The sequence below is a fragment of the Hydra viridissima genome, unplaced genomic scaffold, assembly GCF_058129835.1.
Source record: "Hydra viridissima isolate aposymbiotic clone 2 unplaced genomic scaffold, HvirCarnegie_v1 scaffold_6, whole genome shotgun sequence".
Taxonomy (NCBI): Eukaryota; Metazoa; Cnidaria; class Hydrozoa; order Anthoathecata; family Hydridae; genus Hydra; species Hydra viridissima.
In genome coordinates, this window is record NW_028324305.1 from 6,437,605 (window position 1) to 6,457,382 (window position 19,778).

General features: G+C 28.9%; 1 protein-coding gene and 1 pseudogene across 2 annotated transcripts in view; one reads left to right on the forward strand and one right to left on the reverse strand.

The window, feature by feature from the left end:
- Positions 1 to 19,778, forward strand: part of LOC149886788 (uncharacterized) — a 46,040-nt gene that overhangs the window by 24,358 nt on the left and 1,904 nt on the right. The window contains exons 5-14 of one of the 2 annotated variants that reach the window (XM_090091201.1): positions 6,899 to 7,175; positions 7,394 to 7,432; positions 8,008 to 8,157; positions 14,184 to 14,360; positions 14,471 to 14,758; positions 15,608 to 15,650; positions 17,697 to 17,841; positions 17,981 to 18,206; positions 18,619 to 18,694; positions 18,793 to 18,842. In XM_090091201.1, the coding sequence (XP_089947327.1) occupies positions 6,899 to 7,175; positions 7,394 to 7,432; positions 8,008 to 8,157; positions 14,184 to 14,360; positions 14,471 to 14,758; positions 15,608 to 15,650; positions 17,697 to 17,841; positions 17,981 to 18,206; positions 18,619 to 18,694; positions 18,793 to 18,842 (1,471 nt within the window). The remainder of the gene's footprint in view (positions 1 to 6,898; positions 7,176 to 7,393; positions 7,433 to 8,007; positions 8,158 to 14,183; positions 14,361 to 14,470; positions 14,759 to 15,607; positions 15,651 to 17,696; positions 17,842 to 17,980; positions 18,207 to 18,618; positions 18,695 to 18,792; positions 18,843 to 19,778) is intronic. The other variant, XM_090091202.1, reaches the window with a different exon arrangement.
- LOC149886789 (uncharacterized) lies at positions 592 to 1,760 on the reverse strand (annotated as a pseudogene).

Consider the following 19,778-nt stretch of genomic DNA (forward strand, 5'->3'; position numbering starts at 1 on the left):
TTGTTCACGTTTTCTTTTTTTTTTTTTTTTTTTTTACGGTTGGGAGGTTTTATGTTTTTTTTCCTCTTGTTCTTTTCTCTTTTACATAACACTTTCTTCTCTTTTTTTTTTTTCTTTAATTATTTTTTTTGAACTACTTTATGTTTGTTATCCAGTTCTTCTTGAGATTTAAGTAAAAAATACTTTAGTTTCAATACAGTTTCAATAGAGTGGGATATGTTAAAACATCAGAATCTGAATCTCCTGCAAAGGATTGACTTTTAAATGGGAAGTTTTGATAGACTTTTGAACCTGTTATTTCATTCATGGCACCAATTCGAGTTTTATTATTATCTGTAGCTATATTTTTTACTGGTGATGGATTAGGAGTAGCATAGGTATGGTCAAAATTTAATATTAAAGAATGCTTTGTTGCTAAACATGTTCAAATAGAAAAGTCAACATCTGCTTCAATTGATTGATTCAATTGATCAATGTTGCATGCTGCTGTTTCACAATGGTCATTAGATACTTGAGTTATGTCACCTAAAGTATTTAACAGGTTCTCATTTTTTTTTGATAACTGGGTCCTATGTATAAAGAATTAGGTATCTAAGCTTCAGGTGGAATTATATTTGGATTATATGGATAAATTCCACAAGCTAAAAAATCAGATATAATATTATTTGGGGTTACAGATTCTTTCCAAGCCTGCTTCATCAATCCATAGAAACATACTCTTGAAACAAGTGTCCTACAAAAATTACTAATCAAATTTTCACATGCTTTTCTGTAAGCTTTCTTCAGTGGGGTAAATACTGTTCGATCACAAGGCTGAAGCCAGTTAGAAGTGTGAGCTTTCAATTCAAAAATATGTATTTTGAATAACTCTACAAAGTTGTGTGAGTCATGGCCGTCTAAAATAAGTAATTAAGGTCTGTCACAACCAATTTTTAGAAGAAATGATTTGGTAAACCAGAGAAATGCAACTCCCTGCTTAGTCCAACCACTATTAGAAATACTCCATGTGCTTCCTTCTGGTGCATTTTCAATTAGAAAGCTGTTGATTGACCTATTGGTTTTTTTCTTTTATTACAAAATGTGTTGAAAGAGAGTTACCAATTGAATTGACACAAGCTATAACAGTGATTGTTTCCCAATTACCTGATGTACGACTATGTAGATATTTTACTCCTTTTTCAGCAATTCTTTTCCCAGGGCGATAATCAAACTGGATTCCAGTCTCATCCATATTCCATATGTTCTGTGGTTTACTAATTTTCCATTAATACATTTTTAAGAATAGAAAAGTATGTTGAAACTTTACAAGCATTCATCCACTGATGTCAAACGGCAGCTATAACTTCTGGTTGACGTAAAGTTATCTGTTTGTGCCTTTTGTACATCCCACGCCACCATATTTAAAAAGGTGTTCTATTTTTGAATGATTTATTATGCTTTGCAGGAAAGTTTTCAGCATATTTTAGAAACTGAGATCCTATTCCTAATGCTCCACGATTGCATGCAAAATCAACTATTTCATTTTTTTCTTCATCATTTAGAAGGGTGGGGTGTCCAGGCTTGGCTCCCAATTCTGTTTTTCCAGAAAGCCAAACCTGCAGAGAACATCTTGGAACACCAAAAGCCTTACATGCTTCACGCTGTGAGAATCCATTTTTTACAGCTTCAATAGCTGACATCATAGCTGCATCACTATGTAAACTGTGTTTTCCTCGTTAACTTTTTTACTTTTCTTCATTTTTTTTTAGAACTTTGTACATTTTTTCCTATTTTTACTTTCTTAATTTTTTTCCATTCTGATAAGAAATTTCAGAGTTCTATAAAAAGCATATGTATTAAACTAAAAGATAGTTATAAATATTTAACGAATTTTCTTGCATTTAAATGCATATAGCCATAATATTATAAACAATAATATCTAGAAATAATTTGATAAAATATGGTACAAAAAGAAAGAACAATTAATACTTCGTATGTCCGCCTTTTGCGTTGATCACACGAATCTCCTGGGAATTGATTCATATAAATTTCTAATGAAATTTTGTGGAATATTGTCCCACTCTTTTTAATATTCGAAAACATTCTTTGACATTTTTGGGGTTGTATTCAGCCTTTTTTTTAACCAAATAATCCCAAACATGTTTAATAATGTTCAAATTTGGACTTTGAGGAGGCCAGTTCATTATTTCGAGAAATCCCTTCTCACACATGTCCTGTAAATATTTTTGGCCACTCGGGAACACTGTTTGGGATCATTGTCTTGCTGTAGAATGAAGTTATTACCAATTAGTCTCATTCCAGATGGAATTGCATGATGTCTTAAAATTTCTTTATACTGTTCTCCTTTCTGTTTGCCATCAATTCTGACTAAATCACCTACTCCAGATGATGAAATACAACCCAAAATTAAAACAGAACCTTCCCCATGCTTGATTGTTGGATGTAGACAATTAGGGCAATAAGTCTCTCCTACCCTTCTTCTTACATTCTGTCGTATTCTGCTACCGAACAATTCAAATTTTGATTCATCTGTGTATAGTTCATGGTTTAACATTCCTTCGTCCAATTATTATGCTGTTTTGCATATTTAAGTCTTTTTTCTTTATTGTCACGACGTAGTAAAGGCTTTCGAACTGCAACACACCCTCTAATCCCAGCTTTTAGCAAATGTCGTCGAATGCAAGATGAGGAAACATTTGCCCCAGTCGCAGCCTGAATGTCTTGGGCTAGTTCACTGGAGGTTTTTTTCCGATCTCGCAGAGACACCTTTTTTAAATACTTTATGTCATGTTTTTTAAGCTTTGGAGGTCTTACACTTCGAATTTTATCCACTAGAGATCCCGTGTTTTTAAATTTTTTTATAATTTCTCTAATGGCTGTCCATGAATATTTTGTTTTTTGAACAATTTGTCGTTGAGAACAACCTTCTTCATGTAGCACGATAATTTTTTTACGTTCCAGTAGTGGAATTTTACCTATTTTATTACTTAAATAATAATAAAAGTAATAATACAAAAGAAAAAAAAAAAAAAACGTAAATTAGAAGAAGTTTCGCTCTTAAAAAAACAAAAAATAATATTAAACACACAGTATCTATGATATCTTTGTAAACTGTACTATCATCTAATATGAAGCCTTCACAGCAATAAATAAACAAAAATGCAAGAGCAAACTAAAAACAAACGAGCTGATACTAATTGGGTTCAGATCAGCATACAATAAAAATAAACACGTTAGATATCTAAGTACAAAATCCATGTAAAATTTTGATAAATATTGCTTTTGTTTGTTAAAATAGTGTTTAGTAATGCTTGAAGTTCGACATTTTATATAAAAAGATAATCGGAAGCTATTATTTAAAATCTGTTAAGAAAACACGAGTTTTAATAAGTGGGCTAAAACTTATTCACAGTACTGTGTATAGGCTATATAATGCAGTATATATACATTAGCGTTTATAAAAACCGACACATGTACATATAACACATAATAATTGCATAACTATATACTTGATCATTAATATAAATTTCGCGCATAACATAGTTTTCAAAATTACACACACAAACATACACATTTATAAACATGTGTCATTTTTAAAGTTATAGATGTTTTATATTTTAACAAATCGTAAACTTGTCTATGGCCAGAATTAGGAATAATCTTTGGCCAGGTATAGGACATTTGGTAGAAAATATATTACAAGTTTATATATAGAAATTCACATATAAATAGATTTTATATACATTATTCAAAACTAGCATAGTTACATATACAGTTTTAACATAATATTCTAATGCTACTTTTTTAATTCAAGCGATTTACAAACAAAATAATATATGAATGTAATTATCAAAACTTTGAAAATATCAAACGTCGAGTTTACGGAGGAAAAAAATAATCAAATATTGTCATTAAGTTTTCAAAGCATATCTATACATTTTCTTAACTGCACATTTAAAAGTTAAAAAGATAAAATATCATATTTTATTTCATAACAGACTGTAAACTATTACGTTAAAACATTTTGGTCTTCTGATAATCGGCCCGAATTTGGACCCGGCTAAATATAGAGCAGTTTACCGTAAATGCGAAAAAGCTGTGGTTTCAACAAGAAGAGGCCACATAAATACAGCGCGCACCTCAACCAATATTTTGAAGAAAACATTTAATGTGAAATCCAATACAATCACCAAAATATTTAATTTCATTTTAATTTTTTAAAAAAGGCCTCATACATAGCTCTGTGATTGAAATTTATTAGAACATAATGAAAATCATTTTCAAAGTTTGGTGATGTACGAGTGTAAACAACTTCACCTACTGATAAACTCGATTTTAGGATGTTTTATTGAGCTGTTGTTTTATGTGTTAATTGTATGATGCTGTACTTCCAAGTGCTAATATATTTTTGCTGCATATGTAATTAGTATGCTTCATATGTAATTAGTATTTCTTTCCTTTTATTTAATTTTAATTTATCTTTCATAATTCCTTTTTGTTTTATTGCACAGCTCTTTTATTTCTATTTAATGAGGTTTTAAATGGTTCCCTATAACAACTCTTTTTTTGCGCGGATGAGTGTACTATTTCAAACAGAAAAAATTAGTAAACTTAACGCTCGGTTTCTTACTAAAAATATATTTAAGACTTTGCTGTAGTATTTAAAGCGATTAATACATTTGTTAAGCTTAGAAAGTTGTAATTATTTTAAACAACAGTACAAAGATAAATTCCAGATAAATTCCAGCAAGAACATTCTTTTCCGATATAATGAGTCAGTTTTTTTAACCATAACTTACAAGTAAATGAATAATAAGAACCTTAAAGTTTAAATCAGCCACTTATTACACATATTTAAAAAAATATTCTACAATAGAGATATTTAAATCGAGCGACTTGCTCTTATATATGATCTTTCTTTTGTTTGAATTAGTATTATTCCTGAAGAGGCTTCTACTACCAGCCCTGGGAAACATTTGCAACAAAACCAATTCGGTGTCTCAATCACCATAAGCACCAAAAAATCATTCAACAGTATTAAACTCTAGACGGAAAATATTAAGCAACTCTTATCTTAATATCAGGGAACATATTTCAGCCTTAAGAGCAGTATCATACTCAATGATACTTCTCCAAGGGTTGCAAAATTGTTTCATATGGCCTCAGCTAAATGTTATTCTAGAATACTTGCTCCATGAGAAAGGTATTCATCTAACAAATTTAAGTCTTTTTTTGATAAATGATGTCAGTAAGAATTTCATCCTTTCCGGAGTTCTCTTTAATGTAACTCAACGTTTTGCATATTTTCACTTGAAAGTTATCATCTTAGATCTAAATTATTTCACCATGATGCAAAGATAGCAGCATTTTGTTGGATTAATTAGAAATAAAATGACTTTTTAAATGTTAAGTTGCTAATTTTATTTATGATTTTCGTTCAGAAATACTTTTGGATGAACTTAAAAGAATTTGTCATCAATATCATTTTTCAGAATGCTATATTAAAAATTTCTACCTGTGGGATTGTTTGAACCATGTCTTTAGAAAGCATTTTAGATTTTGGTATGCATTTTTCAACGAGGTAAAGCTGCTAATACACACCCACTTGAATTTTTGCTGGGATGGGAACTTTCATTTAACGAGTTTTGAAATGCAAAAAATTCTCCATTTTTTTAGAAATTTAAACATGTACATCTTGAAATTTTTTTCATCAAACTTGAAATTCTATTCTTATTCATTCAATAATATCTTTTGGATATTGAGAGAAAGCCACAAAGCACAAGTTTTAAATAATTCTAACAAGAAATTTTAAAAATAAAAAAGAATACTCAGGATAAGTTGATTTAATAAATTGTCAGAGATTATTACGGAAAAACAATTCTTAATGTTCAAATAAATGTAGATATTGCTATTCTAAAATTAATGAGCCATTTCTACATTTAAGTTTTTTATCAACTGCAGCATATGCATCCACCAATGGCATTTACAACTTAATAAACGTTTTAGAATTTTTAATGTTCAGCCTTGAATCAAAGTCATTTTATTCTTTGTAGATAATCTTAAACTCACAAACAATATTTTCATACTAAAATGAACTCGAAGTTCAGATTCTAACTTATTTCAAGTCTTAGAAAATGTTTTCTGGAATCTAATCTAAATCTTGAAATGTTTTATTAAAAGAAAGACCAACTAAATGTTTATCTAAACTAAAAAAGAAGCAGAGAGTTTATTTTCTTACCGTTTAAAACGGCATGGCTTCTTCGTTGTTTACCTGCTGCTGCTCTTTATCTACAATTGGCAGATGATGATTTGTTAAAATTTGTTTATACAAAGTAGTAATATTTGATATAATTTTTTAGCATTGAACATAAAATCAAAAAATATATTACTAAAATTTAAAAAATTGAAAAATTAAACCAAGTTCTTTTTGTATTGAGTTTAAAAATTAAGTATCTCATTCGACAAAAGACCTAAGTTAGTTGCAATTTATTACAGTAACTTCTGTATACCATAAGTTAGCTGACTTTGTTGTAAACTGAATTATCTTTAAAAAATCTCCATTCGAAATTAAAATCCCTGTCAATAAGATTTGTGTTGAAAAAATATTTAAATATTTTCACTTTTCTTAGCGTTATATCTACAAATTAAATCTCATAAAATAGCCTTAACTTTCAATAACAATCAATATATATTAATCGTTGAAAAAAAAACTACAGACAGATAAATATGGATTCTCGTTTAAAATAGTCACTAGCGTTAAAATCTAAAACTCGACCTAATTTAAAACTCGACCTTTCTTTTTTAAGAATTCCTGTTAAGTTTTTATCTAATATATGTATGATGATAATATTGCAACAAAACCTTTAAAGCAAACTACATTTGTTTTCATTTGTTTCAGGGCTGGAAATATTCAGAGAATATTGATACTGAAAATTCAAAGTGGAGTTCATTTTCACTCAATCAATATGAAACCATCACTTCCGCTAATGACATTAAGTCATCTCATTACAATTTGACTAAATTTAAAAGTTATTGTTTTCATTTATATGAAAACAGTTGGAGTAATGATGATGATTGGTTTTTTGTTTCCCCTAACTTAAACCAAAACTTGCATTACCTGTTTTCATTACCTGAAGTCCAATTAGATAGTATGCTTTATTACAACCATATAACTGGTAAATATTTAATTTGATTTATTTATAGTATAGTGATGACAATGTTGAAGTTGATGATGATGATGATGATGATGATGATGATGATGATGATGATGATGATGATGATGATGATGATGATGATGATGATGATGATGATGATGATGATGATGATGATGATGATGATGATGTTTTTAGGATTGATTATCATTTTAGAGCATTTTTTTATTTTATTTATTCAGGTTATCAACTACTTCTCTCTCAGGGTTTTCATATAAATTGTAAGTTTGGTAAAATACAAAGCTTGAGTCAACTTGTCTATTCATCAATTTCATGAATATTGTAAAAAAAAGAAATTGTTAAACTTATGAAATTGGAGTAACAAAGCACTTCATACTGTTATTGCATTTTTCTGGTTTACCAAATCATTTCTTCCAACAAATTTCCTATTTCATTTTAAACTCCTACAAAATCCGCTAAAAATAGTTTCTTGTTCTTGTTGAAATTATGAAGATCATGCACTTAAGTATTACATAAAACATCACGTAAAAAAGTTAGGATAAGTATTTTGCGTTAAAAGAGGCCATTTCTGGTTATAAACGGATATCTGGTCAACCTTATTTCAACTTTAATACTAAATTTTCTTTATTGGAAGAACTATTAGGATTTTTAATTTAAAGTATTAGGTAGTTAAGGTAATTAGTTTGTGAATATTATTTTATTGAAATTTTTATAAAATTGATAATTAAAAAACTGATTAAAATAAAGCAATATTACTTAAAAAGCGATGCTTCATTTACTTTACTTTTAAAATTATCATGGCTGAACAAAAATTATTTATTTTTATTTTTTCTAGATGATAGTGTATCACTAATGTTTGGATTCATACTTCAGTATGCTGAAAATATATACTGTAGAGGAATGGGATATAACTTTAAGGTAGATTTTTCAGTTGGTTACTTTTCTACCAATGGAGCGAGTTGGATGTGTAAAGGAGAAACATTTGGTAAGAATATTACAAAGCTACATTTATATAAAAACTTTTTTTCAAGGGTCACGAAATCTCAAGGAAAAAAATTAATTCAGTAGTCAGAAAATTTCTTTAAATACTTAAAAAACGTACGAGAATGTTATATGCAAAACCGTAAATAGTCTTTGGAAAACCAAAGCTGTAAATTCTGTTACATATCTATTCAAAATTAACACCACAAATATTCGAAGTTCAGAGAAAAAAAGCTTAAAAAGTATAGTGGTTATTGTTAAAAAAATATCCTGGGCACGGTAAATCAGCATAAAGATACTGGAGATGTGAAACCAAAAATTGAAAAAGCAGTAATTTGTTCTCCAACAAACATGAGTTTTTATTGCAAAGAAAAATAGGATGTTTAGTATAGTATTTGTGTCTGTGAAGAAAGATAAACGTTCCATCATAACTAAAACAATAGACACAAAGTAGCGGCAGTAGAAACAACTGCTGCTTTAATTAGATTTGTGAAATAAGTTGTTTTTTTTTTCAGACTACCAGCAAAAAAACTTGAAAAAAAATATTTTTTTGGTTCGGTTCTTCAAACTCAACTTTTTGAGGCGAAGCTTTTTTTCTCAAATAATCGTAAGTTTAAAATTACTAAAGAGAATTTTTAAATTTTAATTTTAAAAACTGTATTATTGGCAAAATGAAGTCGATGTGGTTGGTCGGTTGCTTTCAACTCCTTTAACATGGTAAATTTCTAGGAACATATGAAACATTTAAACAAATGAAACATTTGAAGCTTTTTACGGAGGATATGATGAATGGATGTTTTAGGGATAGTATCATCTGAAATTTGTTGAGTGGAGCAGTAGCCTCCAAAGTCTCAAAGCAATACAATTCAATGATTCCTTCACTACCGGTGTTCGTGATTTCTGCTGGTCTAGAACATTGCCTGTTTCTTTGAACTTATCAGCTAACTTTTTGATGCTGTGTATGGTGAATGGGTCTTTTATTAAGCCATGTGTTTGTTTGAACTTTTGAAGTGCTACTGTTGCACTTCCACCACTACTTCTGAAATGCATTAGATGATGAAAATTCTGTCTTCCATAGAAATACTCTTCATGACTGTATTCACAAAAATATTTTTGAAAAAAGATATTTTAGAAATACTCTCATTGGCGAATTAGTAACATATGTGCATTACTTATTGAAGACGCTGCTTATAGTTATGCTATTTCAACATATTTGCATAAAATAAATATTGTTCCAACTCTTCCTTGCTTTGGGGATAAACTGAATGCATACTTTACGCGAATACCCCATAGATTCCATCATTGTAAATGTTAATTAATTTTGGATAAAAAATCAGTGAAAATGCCCCATTTTCCTAGATATCTGAACACTCGCATTAGGTGATAAAAAATTTCATGTAATCAGTAAAAATCTTTATTTTATTAAGTTGTATTTGTCACGATTGATCATAATGTTGATACTGATGGTTTAACAAATTGACTAATGAGTTCTCTTTAAATAGTGAATTGTTTTTTCAATTGCAATTCAACCTGTTGAATAACTGGCTTCTCTTTGCTTTTCACTTGTAGATTGTATTGCTGTAGATCTTCAATAAATAACTATTTACCTTTCACAGTTTTTTTCATGGACAAAATCACTCAGACCTTTTTATTTTCCCCTCATGACACATTGATCATCAGTATTCAGCGCTCTGTCAAGCTTTGTTATATCATTTGACTGTTTTTGAAGTTTCTTGGATATTTCCGTTAATCGTAACTTTTTTCTTTGATTTCTCCTCCTACTTCAATTCAGAGAGGCATTCTTATAATTCTAGAGACAAATCTTACGAAGGCGATTATCCTCTTTTTATTTCAGTTGCCGATATTTTCGTAAGTATTCCTCCAGGTATACTTGTTTCTCTATGTCTTTTATTTTGTGAGTCATTATGCAATATAAATGAAAATATAAAAGCATCTTACTAAATGTAAATAAATGTAAAGTCCATTTATAAATGGTAATGGAAGTCAAAAAATCGAAATCGAAATCGAAAACCCTAATGCGCCTGCAGCTTTGAATATTTTTTTATTCATGTACATATTTGCTTTAGAAATATTTTATAACTTTCTCTCAAACTACGGCCTAATTTACCTTTTTAAAGCTGGATTATCTTATTGTTTTCAGAATGTAATTGAGGATATTTACAAGCAAAGTTTTTATTATCAAAAAAAAATTTAGTATGAAATACGTGAGGTCCGAAGAAAAAAAGAACTTACCCAAAAGTTCTTAAAAATTCTTTGTGATTTTTTTAAGCATCTTAAAACTTTATTGCTAAAAGCTCAAGAGTATCTCATAACAAGTACAACATTTAGACGTATTCGCTAACTATTATATGCTTTTTAAAGATTTAGTAATAACGTAATAAATAAATCAACTCCTAAGGTTTAACATATATATATAAAAAAAAGTTATACAACTGGTCAAAAAATCTTTAATCACAATATATATATTTATAAGTTTTGGATCAAATGAAATTATATTTTATTTTGGTTGAAAAGTATTTTGGCAAAAAGAAATTATGAAAAGAGATTAAAAGAATTACATGCTAATATAAAGATAATAAGTTCATTTTTTCAACGAATTCTAAAAAAAAAATCAAGAAAAAAGAATGTTCATTGGTTTTATGTAAAGTTTCGTATAAATTAAAGATTTATATTTCTTACAACCTTTTACCAATCATTTACTTATTTAGTTTACTTTTATAATCACAGTTCAACATTCTAGTTTGTTAATCTGAAGAATATTTAAATCATCGATTTGTTTTTAGTATTTTTTCAATTTATTCAATACCATTACAATAAGTTTATTTTTTTACTCACTCTTCCCCAACACTTTTTACCATTGTTTTTTTTTTCATTTTATGCAATTCTTTAAATTGCTTTGCTAGAGCTGGTTCCGGAAGATACTGCAGTAAATAAGCAACCATAGTCCGGCAATAATTCTTTTCACCTTCATCAGGCTTTGATAGCCTTAAAAGTAAAGTCTTAAACATTAAGTAAAAGAACGTTTTTGCTAATACGGAATAATGTTGCAGATATAACTCCAGCACTTGGGCTTAAGACTTTATATAAGAATTTTGACTTGTTTTTTGTTTAACTTTACTTGAGAATCGAATAAACTAGTTCACCATGGTTAGCGATATATTTTAGGTTTGTGTTATAAAAATTGACCCTTTAAACTAAATTTTGACATTCTCACAACCAGTGTTATTCTAGTTTTAGAAATCATTTTAGTTTTTATTTCGTTTTTATTAAACTTTTTAGTTTCAGTTTTAGTTTTCGTTTTAGAACACATTTTGGTTTTAGTTTTTATTTCGTTTTTGTTTATTCTTTTTAGTTCTAGTTTTAGTTTTAGTTTTTAAAATCATTTTAGTTTTAGTTTTCGTTTTTATTGAAATTTTTTAGTTTTAGTTTAGTTTTAGTTTTAAAAAACCAATTTTGCTTCAGTTTTCGTTTTTAAAACTTTTCAGTATTGTTTTTTTAAACATTTTATGTTCGTTCTTTTTTGATCAATGTAATTTTATATAAGCCAGACTATATTTTGTAATGTGTGTAAGTTAGTGTAACAGTTTTGATATACTTAACAAAGTCAACAGCATTGATAATCATTCCTCAATATTTTATATTAAAATCTTATTCGATTATCGAAAGTGGATATAAAATTCTTTAAAAGAGAATGTACAATACCCCACTAAAACTTTAAGCAAAATTGTGGTATAAAATAAATATTGTTGGAATTAGATTTATGATGTATAAACTATAAGACTTGGACATAATGTTGGTTACAATAATGTTTCACAATAAAATTTTCACAGAAATAGTTAACTATTCTTTATTTGTAACATAATTTATTGAAAACATTAGTCTTGACATAATATCAGCTCCTGCCTAGAGTGCCTATGAAGCATACATGAGCTAAATAGGGTACATGATTAATCTAACAAATAATGGATTTTTATTACTTAGATTAAGAAATTAGATTATTGTTAAGCTTGAGAAAAACTCTTGTTTCCAATAATGTTGACATTCTGTTTCTATTGCCCACTGTTAGATCCCCGCAAAGCGAAAATCTTCTCTCAACGTATGCTTCACTGGCAGGAGCTGACATTAAGTCAAATGCTAGCGGTGCTAATATAGGATAAGTCGTTTTGCGTTCAATCCAAAAGTTGATAGCACCGCGATGGCCTTTATATTTATTGCAAATAGTTGAACTATGAATTTCAATTTGATAACGCAACAGTTCTGTTTTGCAAGCTGCTTGCATAGCATGTACAGTTGACTCTCGGCTGGTGGATGAATTTTGTCTTGGTAATTAACTTGTGAAGAGTAACATTGGTAGAGGGGAGAATGAAAGGCAAAAATTACCCAGGACGGCCTCGGATGCAGATGCTGGATTGCATCCTTATGAACGCAAGTTATGAAGTAATGAAGAAAAGAGTTGGAGAAAGAAAAAAATCGAGACAAAAGAGTAAAGGACATGCCTTTCGGCGGAGAACTGCATGAATAAATAAGCCATATGGCGCCTATATAGTCTTTATACAGTTATACTTTATTAATATTTGTTACAACGCAATTATTGACGTAAAGAGCTGGTGCGGCTGCACTGCATGACTTTGCAGATTTCTTCACTATTGAAAAACGCACGCGCGTGAAGCTGTATCGCAGTATAGTATGCTATGGTTGTATCAGCAATAGTGATCCCACAAGCATCAGACCTCATTACAGCGCCTGCGTCTGATCGAGTATTTAGCATATACGTAAGGTCCCTGGAATCGTAAACGGTGCGTGATTTGACCATTGACGGCTGGAAATGAAAACCGCACTTTTATCATTCTCGTTTTCATAAGTCTTTCGTTTTAGTTTTTATTTCGTTTTTTATAAAATCTTTTTAGTTTTAGTTTAGTTTTAATTTTCAAATTTATTTTCGTTTTAGTTTTAGTTTAGTTTTAATTAAAAAAATTTTTTTTCGTTTTAGTTTTAGTTTTAGAAAAACAGTTCGTTTTTCTAAAACTAAAACTAAAACGAAAAAAAAATTTCATTTTAGTTTTCGTTAAAGAGAAAAACACTGCTCCCAACCCTTCAGTTCATTATAATTAATGAAAATTTTTAAGTAAAAAAATGAATTGCAAGTTTGAAAACTCCAATAAATATTAAACTGCAAAGTTTTTAAAACTAAAGCAGTAGTATTGCAGAAGCTTAATATAAAATGTGATTGCCCTTTTTAATGCGTTTTAAAGAAAAATGAGATGCATTAGCAGACATTTTTGGGAAAACCTTTAATTTTGTAATACAATAAAATAAAGAAACTCATTATTACTTTTCTTGGTAAGCTATTTTGAATTAAAAACATACCCGTAGTTAATTTTATTACTTTGGGTTATTAAATTACTGAGAGCAGATAAAATTTGAGAAAACTTAATGAAACATAAGTTTTTGTAAAACTCAAATCCCTTTTAATATAGCAAAAAAATTTGATTTTTTTTTGTTGAGAATAAGAGTGGCAAATTAGTTCATGACAAAAACTTTTTCTTAATGATATGTTGTTTGGTATTCTCTCCCCTTCTCTTTAAAAATCAATCGGAAACCACAGAAATATTTTGGGTTTGAGTTCTAGGATTATAATTTTTATAAAGCTAGTTGGAATCACAAGTTATTAAAAAATGTAAGACTTTTTCTAAAAATATTTAAAGGTTTATTTAGACAAATATTTAGGTTTATAGCTAGAGTACTCTTATAGTTGCCTATATTAATAATTTTGAGACACCCCCCCCCCTTCCTGTCTTTCCCCTTAAAAAGGATTTTCAGTCAAATGATCATCTAATAGTATTCTGAGTAATTTAATAAACGTAAAATATCAGTTAAGGGATATTACGCAAAAGATTTTATAAATTATATATACTGATGACTGAATATTAGTGCATATAATTTTACAAATTATATATACTAATTCAGGCTGTAAATTGCACTTTAGAATGCAATATGACCATTTCTTAGGTTTCCATGACATCGAAAGATACATCAACAAAAGTTTTGTTAGAGAAGATTCTGATTGTGGTTCATTGTCATTTGGTGATTGTGGGGTTGGAATATATCAGTCATATTGCAAAGCTAAAGGAGCTTCAGCAAAGTTCTTCTGCCCATCTATTCCAGTTTGTAATGTAACTTGTATATGTGCGTTACTTTTATTTAAGTTGAATACTTATTATTTGATACTTATTTTTTGATACTCATTTTTGGATACTTATTTACAGGCAATATATTGCTCTAAACTTTCTTTCTAGTGATATCACCCTCATTGGTAATAAATGAGACCAACAAAAGTTCAATTTCAGTCTACTGGTCTCCATTCATCAAAAACGGTTTCTCTAATATTAGTTACAAATTACATTGTTGCTACGTATCATCTTTTAATACCTCAAACATCTGTACCAATATTGACGTTGGTTCATCAACGAATTACGTGTTTAGAGACTTATCACCTGACACAATCTATAATATAAATCTCGAAGTAGTCTCATCAGTTCCAGCTGTTAGCATCAGCTCTACCATAACGGCGAAAACAAAGAGAGGTAAGTTACACTAAGATTTTTAACCCGTCAGAGGTTGTTAGTAAAAGCGATTATTGAGAAAATCAAAAGAAATTTAAATAATTTAGTGCATAATATTTTTACAAAGCATACTTTTATAATTTAAGAGAGATCTTTCCCAAATTAATTTTAATTAAATTTAATTAAAAAGAAAAAAAAACTGTCTCAAAAATTTATCTGTACAACGTTTTTTTGCTCAAGTTCAAACCTATGAGTTGATTTACAAGAGGGGTCAGCTGGCCTACTTTAAGGAGCTGGCTCGGTTTGGTGAAGTTTTTTGTCTCCATAATTTTTTTTGACCACTATTACTGACTGTAAAAACCTTATTGACTGCAGTTGTTGATGCAATTAACTATTTAATCTATTTTTGCTTTTTTATCTTTTTTTAAGTTTAACATAATTACTTTACTTAATTATTTAGAAAAATGTTCCTCAGACAGATTTAGGTAGAACTGATGTAAAAATATAAAATTATATTATGCCCGGTATTCCTTGATTTTAAATAACTATCATGTTACCCATTTCTAAAGCCAATTATAAAATTGGTTACAAAGTCTGTTTTAAAGTCGGTTGTTAAGTGGGTTTTAAAGTGAATTATAATGTTGGTTACTAAGTCGGATATAAATTTGGTTATAAAATCGGTTAAAAAAAAGAACAATTATTTTTTTCAAGCTTAATTTTTATTGATTTTAATTTTTGTAACCCTATGATGATTTATTAGCGCTCATGCAAATTTTATAAATTCGAGATTTCATTTTCTTGCTCACTATCGTTTATCGGCTATAAAAGTTCAAAAATATGTTAAGTTTCAACTTCTTTTAATTTTTTTAGAATATGATCAATTAAAAGCTCGCATTTATGGTAACCTCAAAGGGTAAGAACACTTTTCGTCACCGTTTTATTTTCATCTTTTATAATTGAGAAATATTTTTATATCGAACAGTCTGAAAAAGGAGCGAAATTTGGAAAAAGGACCACAATCAAAACTAAACATAGTTTCAGAACCTAAAATTAAAGATTTTTGACCTTTTAGTTAACATTTATTGACCTTTTTAAAAATCAATAAAAAACAATTTAAAACAAATCTGCTTACCTACGTACGCAGTTGAATAAGAAGACAACGATTTAACAAAATAAAAAGTTCCTAAATTTTTCTGGAGTTAAAGTTGAATTTTTGATGGACTTAATGAGGTAAGATTGATAAAAGTCAGCGAAATGTTTATATATATATATATATATATATATATACTTCTTATATACATATCTATTTAACTGACATATATCTGATTATCATATTTGCACTTCTTTATTTTTGGATCAAAAATAAATAGAGCACAATAAATAAGTGGATTTTTTAGTTTCTATTTTGTCGTAATAAAATGGCTCCAGTTCAAGAATTAAGCTTTGAACAGAGAGAGTTCTCATTGTTTTATTTAATGAAAAAGGTTTTTCAGAAAGAAAAATTGCCGAAAGAGTGAAAATATCAAAGATTGGAGTTCACAATACAATCGAGCGTTTCAAGGAAACTGGTCAATATTGTGACTTACCACGACCTGGACAGCCTAGAAAGATAGATGAACATGGTGATCGTCGTATTACGAGATTATCTATGTCAAACAGAAAATTAACAGCTCCACAAATAATGAGAGAATACAATGAAACTGCTGAAAAACTTGTTTGTGTCCGGACAATAAGAAGCCGTTTGATGAAAGCTAGACTTAGAGGGCGTGTAGCTGCCAAAAAACCGTTGCTAAGGAAAGCAAACAAGGTGAAACGACTACAACAGCCTCGCAAACATGCCAACTAGACAATAAAACAATGGAAAACAGTAGTATAGAGCGATGAGTCCAAGTTTAAATTATTTGGCAACAAGAAAAGAATATTTGTACGCAGGCACCAGAATGAACGTTACATTCCGCAGTGCATTGTGCCTTCTGTTAAGCATGGAGGAGGTTCAATAATGGTATGGGGTTGTTTTGCCGATTACAAAATAGGAGATTTGATCAGAGTTCGTGGAATTATGAAAAAGGAGCAATACAGAGAAATTTTGGAGAATCATCCGTTCCATCTGCTCATCGAATGGTGGTTCGATGCCAGCCTGTTTTTATGCAAGATAATGACCCAAAGTACAAATCTAAACTTTGTACAAATTATCTGAATCAACTAGTACAAGAAAAAAACCCTTACATACTGGACTGGCCTGCGTAGTCACCAGACCTCAATCTCATTGAGCTTCTTTGGGATGAAATAGACCGGTTTGTGAAGAAATTCCAAGTAAAATTTGAGGAACATTTATGGCAGTTGCTGCAAAAAGCTTGGAAAGCTGTAACCATGGAAACTTTGAACAAATGTAATCTTTCGTATGCCAAGAATATGTGAAGCAGTGATGAAGAAACGTGGTCGTTATTTTGATGAACGCAAAGTTTGAAACTTGTGCAAATTAATAGACTTTTTTATGTTTGTTAAGTTTTCTATTTGTTTAGAAATATTTTTGAAGAAAACTAAATGAAGTATATTTCTTGAACTAATTTGTAGTTTCTTCATTCACTGAGATAAAAAAAAACATAAACGAAAGTATAACTGATAGATTTAATTGATTTTTAATAGAATTACTGTTTTCTCATCACTGGTCTCAAATTAATTGCCAGTAGTGTAGTTCTCCTCATCTTTCAGAAAGGTTTTATTAAAAATAACCTTGATTTAAAATTTTAGAATTTAAAACTTCCAAATTTTAAATTTGGTTTTTGATTAAATAATTGGGGTATAATAAATTTTTTGAAACACAATTTTTTTAAGGAAAATAACGGCCATCAGTTTTTTCAATTTAAATTTTGATAATAAATTGAAAAAAAGATATATTTTATTTCAACCCAAACTTCTTGTAAAGAAATTATAATTATGAATCTTAATATTATCATAGAAACATGCTGAACCTATCTCTCGAAATGACTGGGTATGGTTATAATGTAACAGTTGAGTACTTCCTTCCATCTTTTGTTTCATTTGCTTCTGATAGTGGTTCGTTAGATTTTATAGAAAATGAATTTTATCACCATAAATATACAGTAAGTGTACTCAGATTTTTTCATAATTTTTTTGATTTTACTTATTTTCTTACTTTCTTGATTTTTTAAATCTCTTTTTTTTTGCTTTTAAAACTTCCAATTGTGTATTACCTTTGTAATTTATTATATTGTTCATTAGTTTTTCGGCAGTTTTCTTTCTTCCCGTAAAATAAACCATAGTATCTCAATGAAGTTAAGCAAAAGAAAATGTGCTCAACTTGGTATTATTCTTTTCTATATCCCTGTGAAACTGAGTTATGAAAATATTGCTGGCATACCTGAAATGCTAACAAAAGTATACAAAAATAGTCTCCCATGCGTACAAGCAACTCTTAAAATATCAAGGGATATACTCAGCCTTCCAGGTGAGTTTTTAATTTTATCACTTACCTTACGTGAGTTGATGTGTGTAATAAAAAACAAACGACTGTAATATTTCCGAAATATCTAAATGATACATAAAATAATATAATAAATATATTCTATTACTATTTATAGAATTTTCAAGGGATTTTAAGTGAATGGTAATAATAAATTAGTTTAAAAAACAATTTAAAAAAAAAAGCGTTTGAAAATTCTTATATCTTAATGGTTTTGTTTTTGATTTATCTTTATTGATTGTTGTTTCTACTTTTATTATATTTATCATGGAACCAATTCAATTTTGCATTATATCATTTAATTGTTCCCAACTCTAAACTAGAATAGTGAACTTTAGTTTAAAAAAATTGTCATTTTTAAAACCAAGTTTGTAAACTTAATTTGTTCTCATCTAAGAATATTACGGCCGTGGAATGTATTGGGATGCAGAAAATTCATACATTTACATCTGCATGAATCAACATATTGACAGGTGAAATTTTGTCAACTTGGTTTTATCTTCCTTTCTAAGTACTTTTTATTTTATTTAACTGATCAACAAGTATACCAATATAATCTTCTTTTTTTCAGCACAAGAAGTGCCTGTTATTATTCTAGTGATGCTGGTTTCTTATGGACAGGTAAAAATACGTCTTCATTTGTCGTTTCTTCTAACAGCGAAGAAAATCTAATTTAAATTAGAAACTTTTGAATTGATAGAAACGAAAAATTAACTTCAAGGGTTTAACAAAATCTTCAAAAAATTATTTGATATTTTTATTACTTATTATAACTTTAATGCAATTTTTTAATGAAAGTGATCCTCTTGGTTTCCTTTAAAATATTTTACGTTCAATATGACACCCATGAAAGTTACTAACTTCCATTTACCTTTATATAATATTTCAGTTTTCAGGCCCCTTTTGAATTTTGGATTTATAGAGAAATAATTTCATACAAAAAAAAAATTTTAAACTGTAAAGAAAAACAAATTAGATTGAGTTTGGGAATAGGGTTTTAAAAGTTGCCAGAAATCCGTTTTAAAAATTGTTTTGATCTTATTACAATGCAAATATTTAAATGAAAGTAGCTTAAATGATAGTTTAAATGAAAGTAGCTTGATAGTTTCCTTAATATGCAGTTATCTTTACCGTACCTGGTCGCGTAGATTTTTCATCCCAGCAAGCACACGACGTTGAAACAGACGTTGATCAACGTTATTTCAACCTTGTTTCAACGTCGTGTGCTTGCTGGGATGTTTTACGGTAAAACTTCTTAATATTTCTCACGCAACCTTTACCATTAAAGTTTAGAAAGTTAAATGGTGTGATAAATATTTAGTTTTATTTTAAAACTTTTGGAAATTAGTTTAGGAGAAAATTAGGAGGATTTTCTGCCAGTTTTTAATTAGCTACCATATAATTCAATTTGATCTTCATTTTTTTAAATAACAGACACTTGGTATAGGTGGAAGGAATAATAAGTACTGATAGTGTTCATTTTTCATCGGATTCTAGACTCGTTTAGTAGATGAGTTTAAGAAAAGTAAAAATACAATGTAGGAAAAGTTTTTTCGA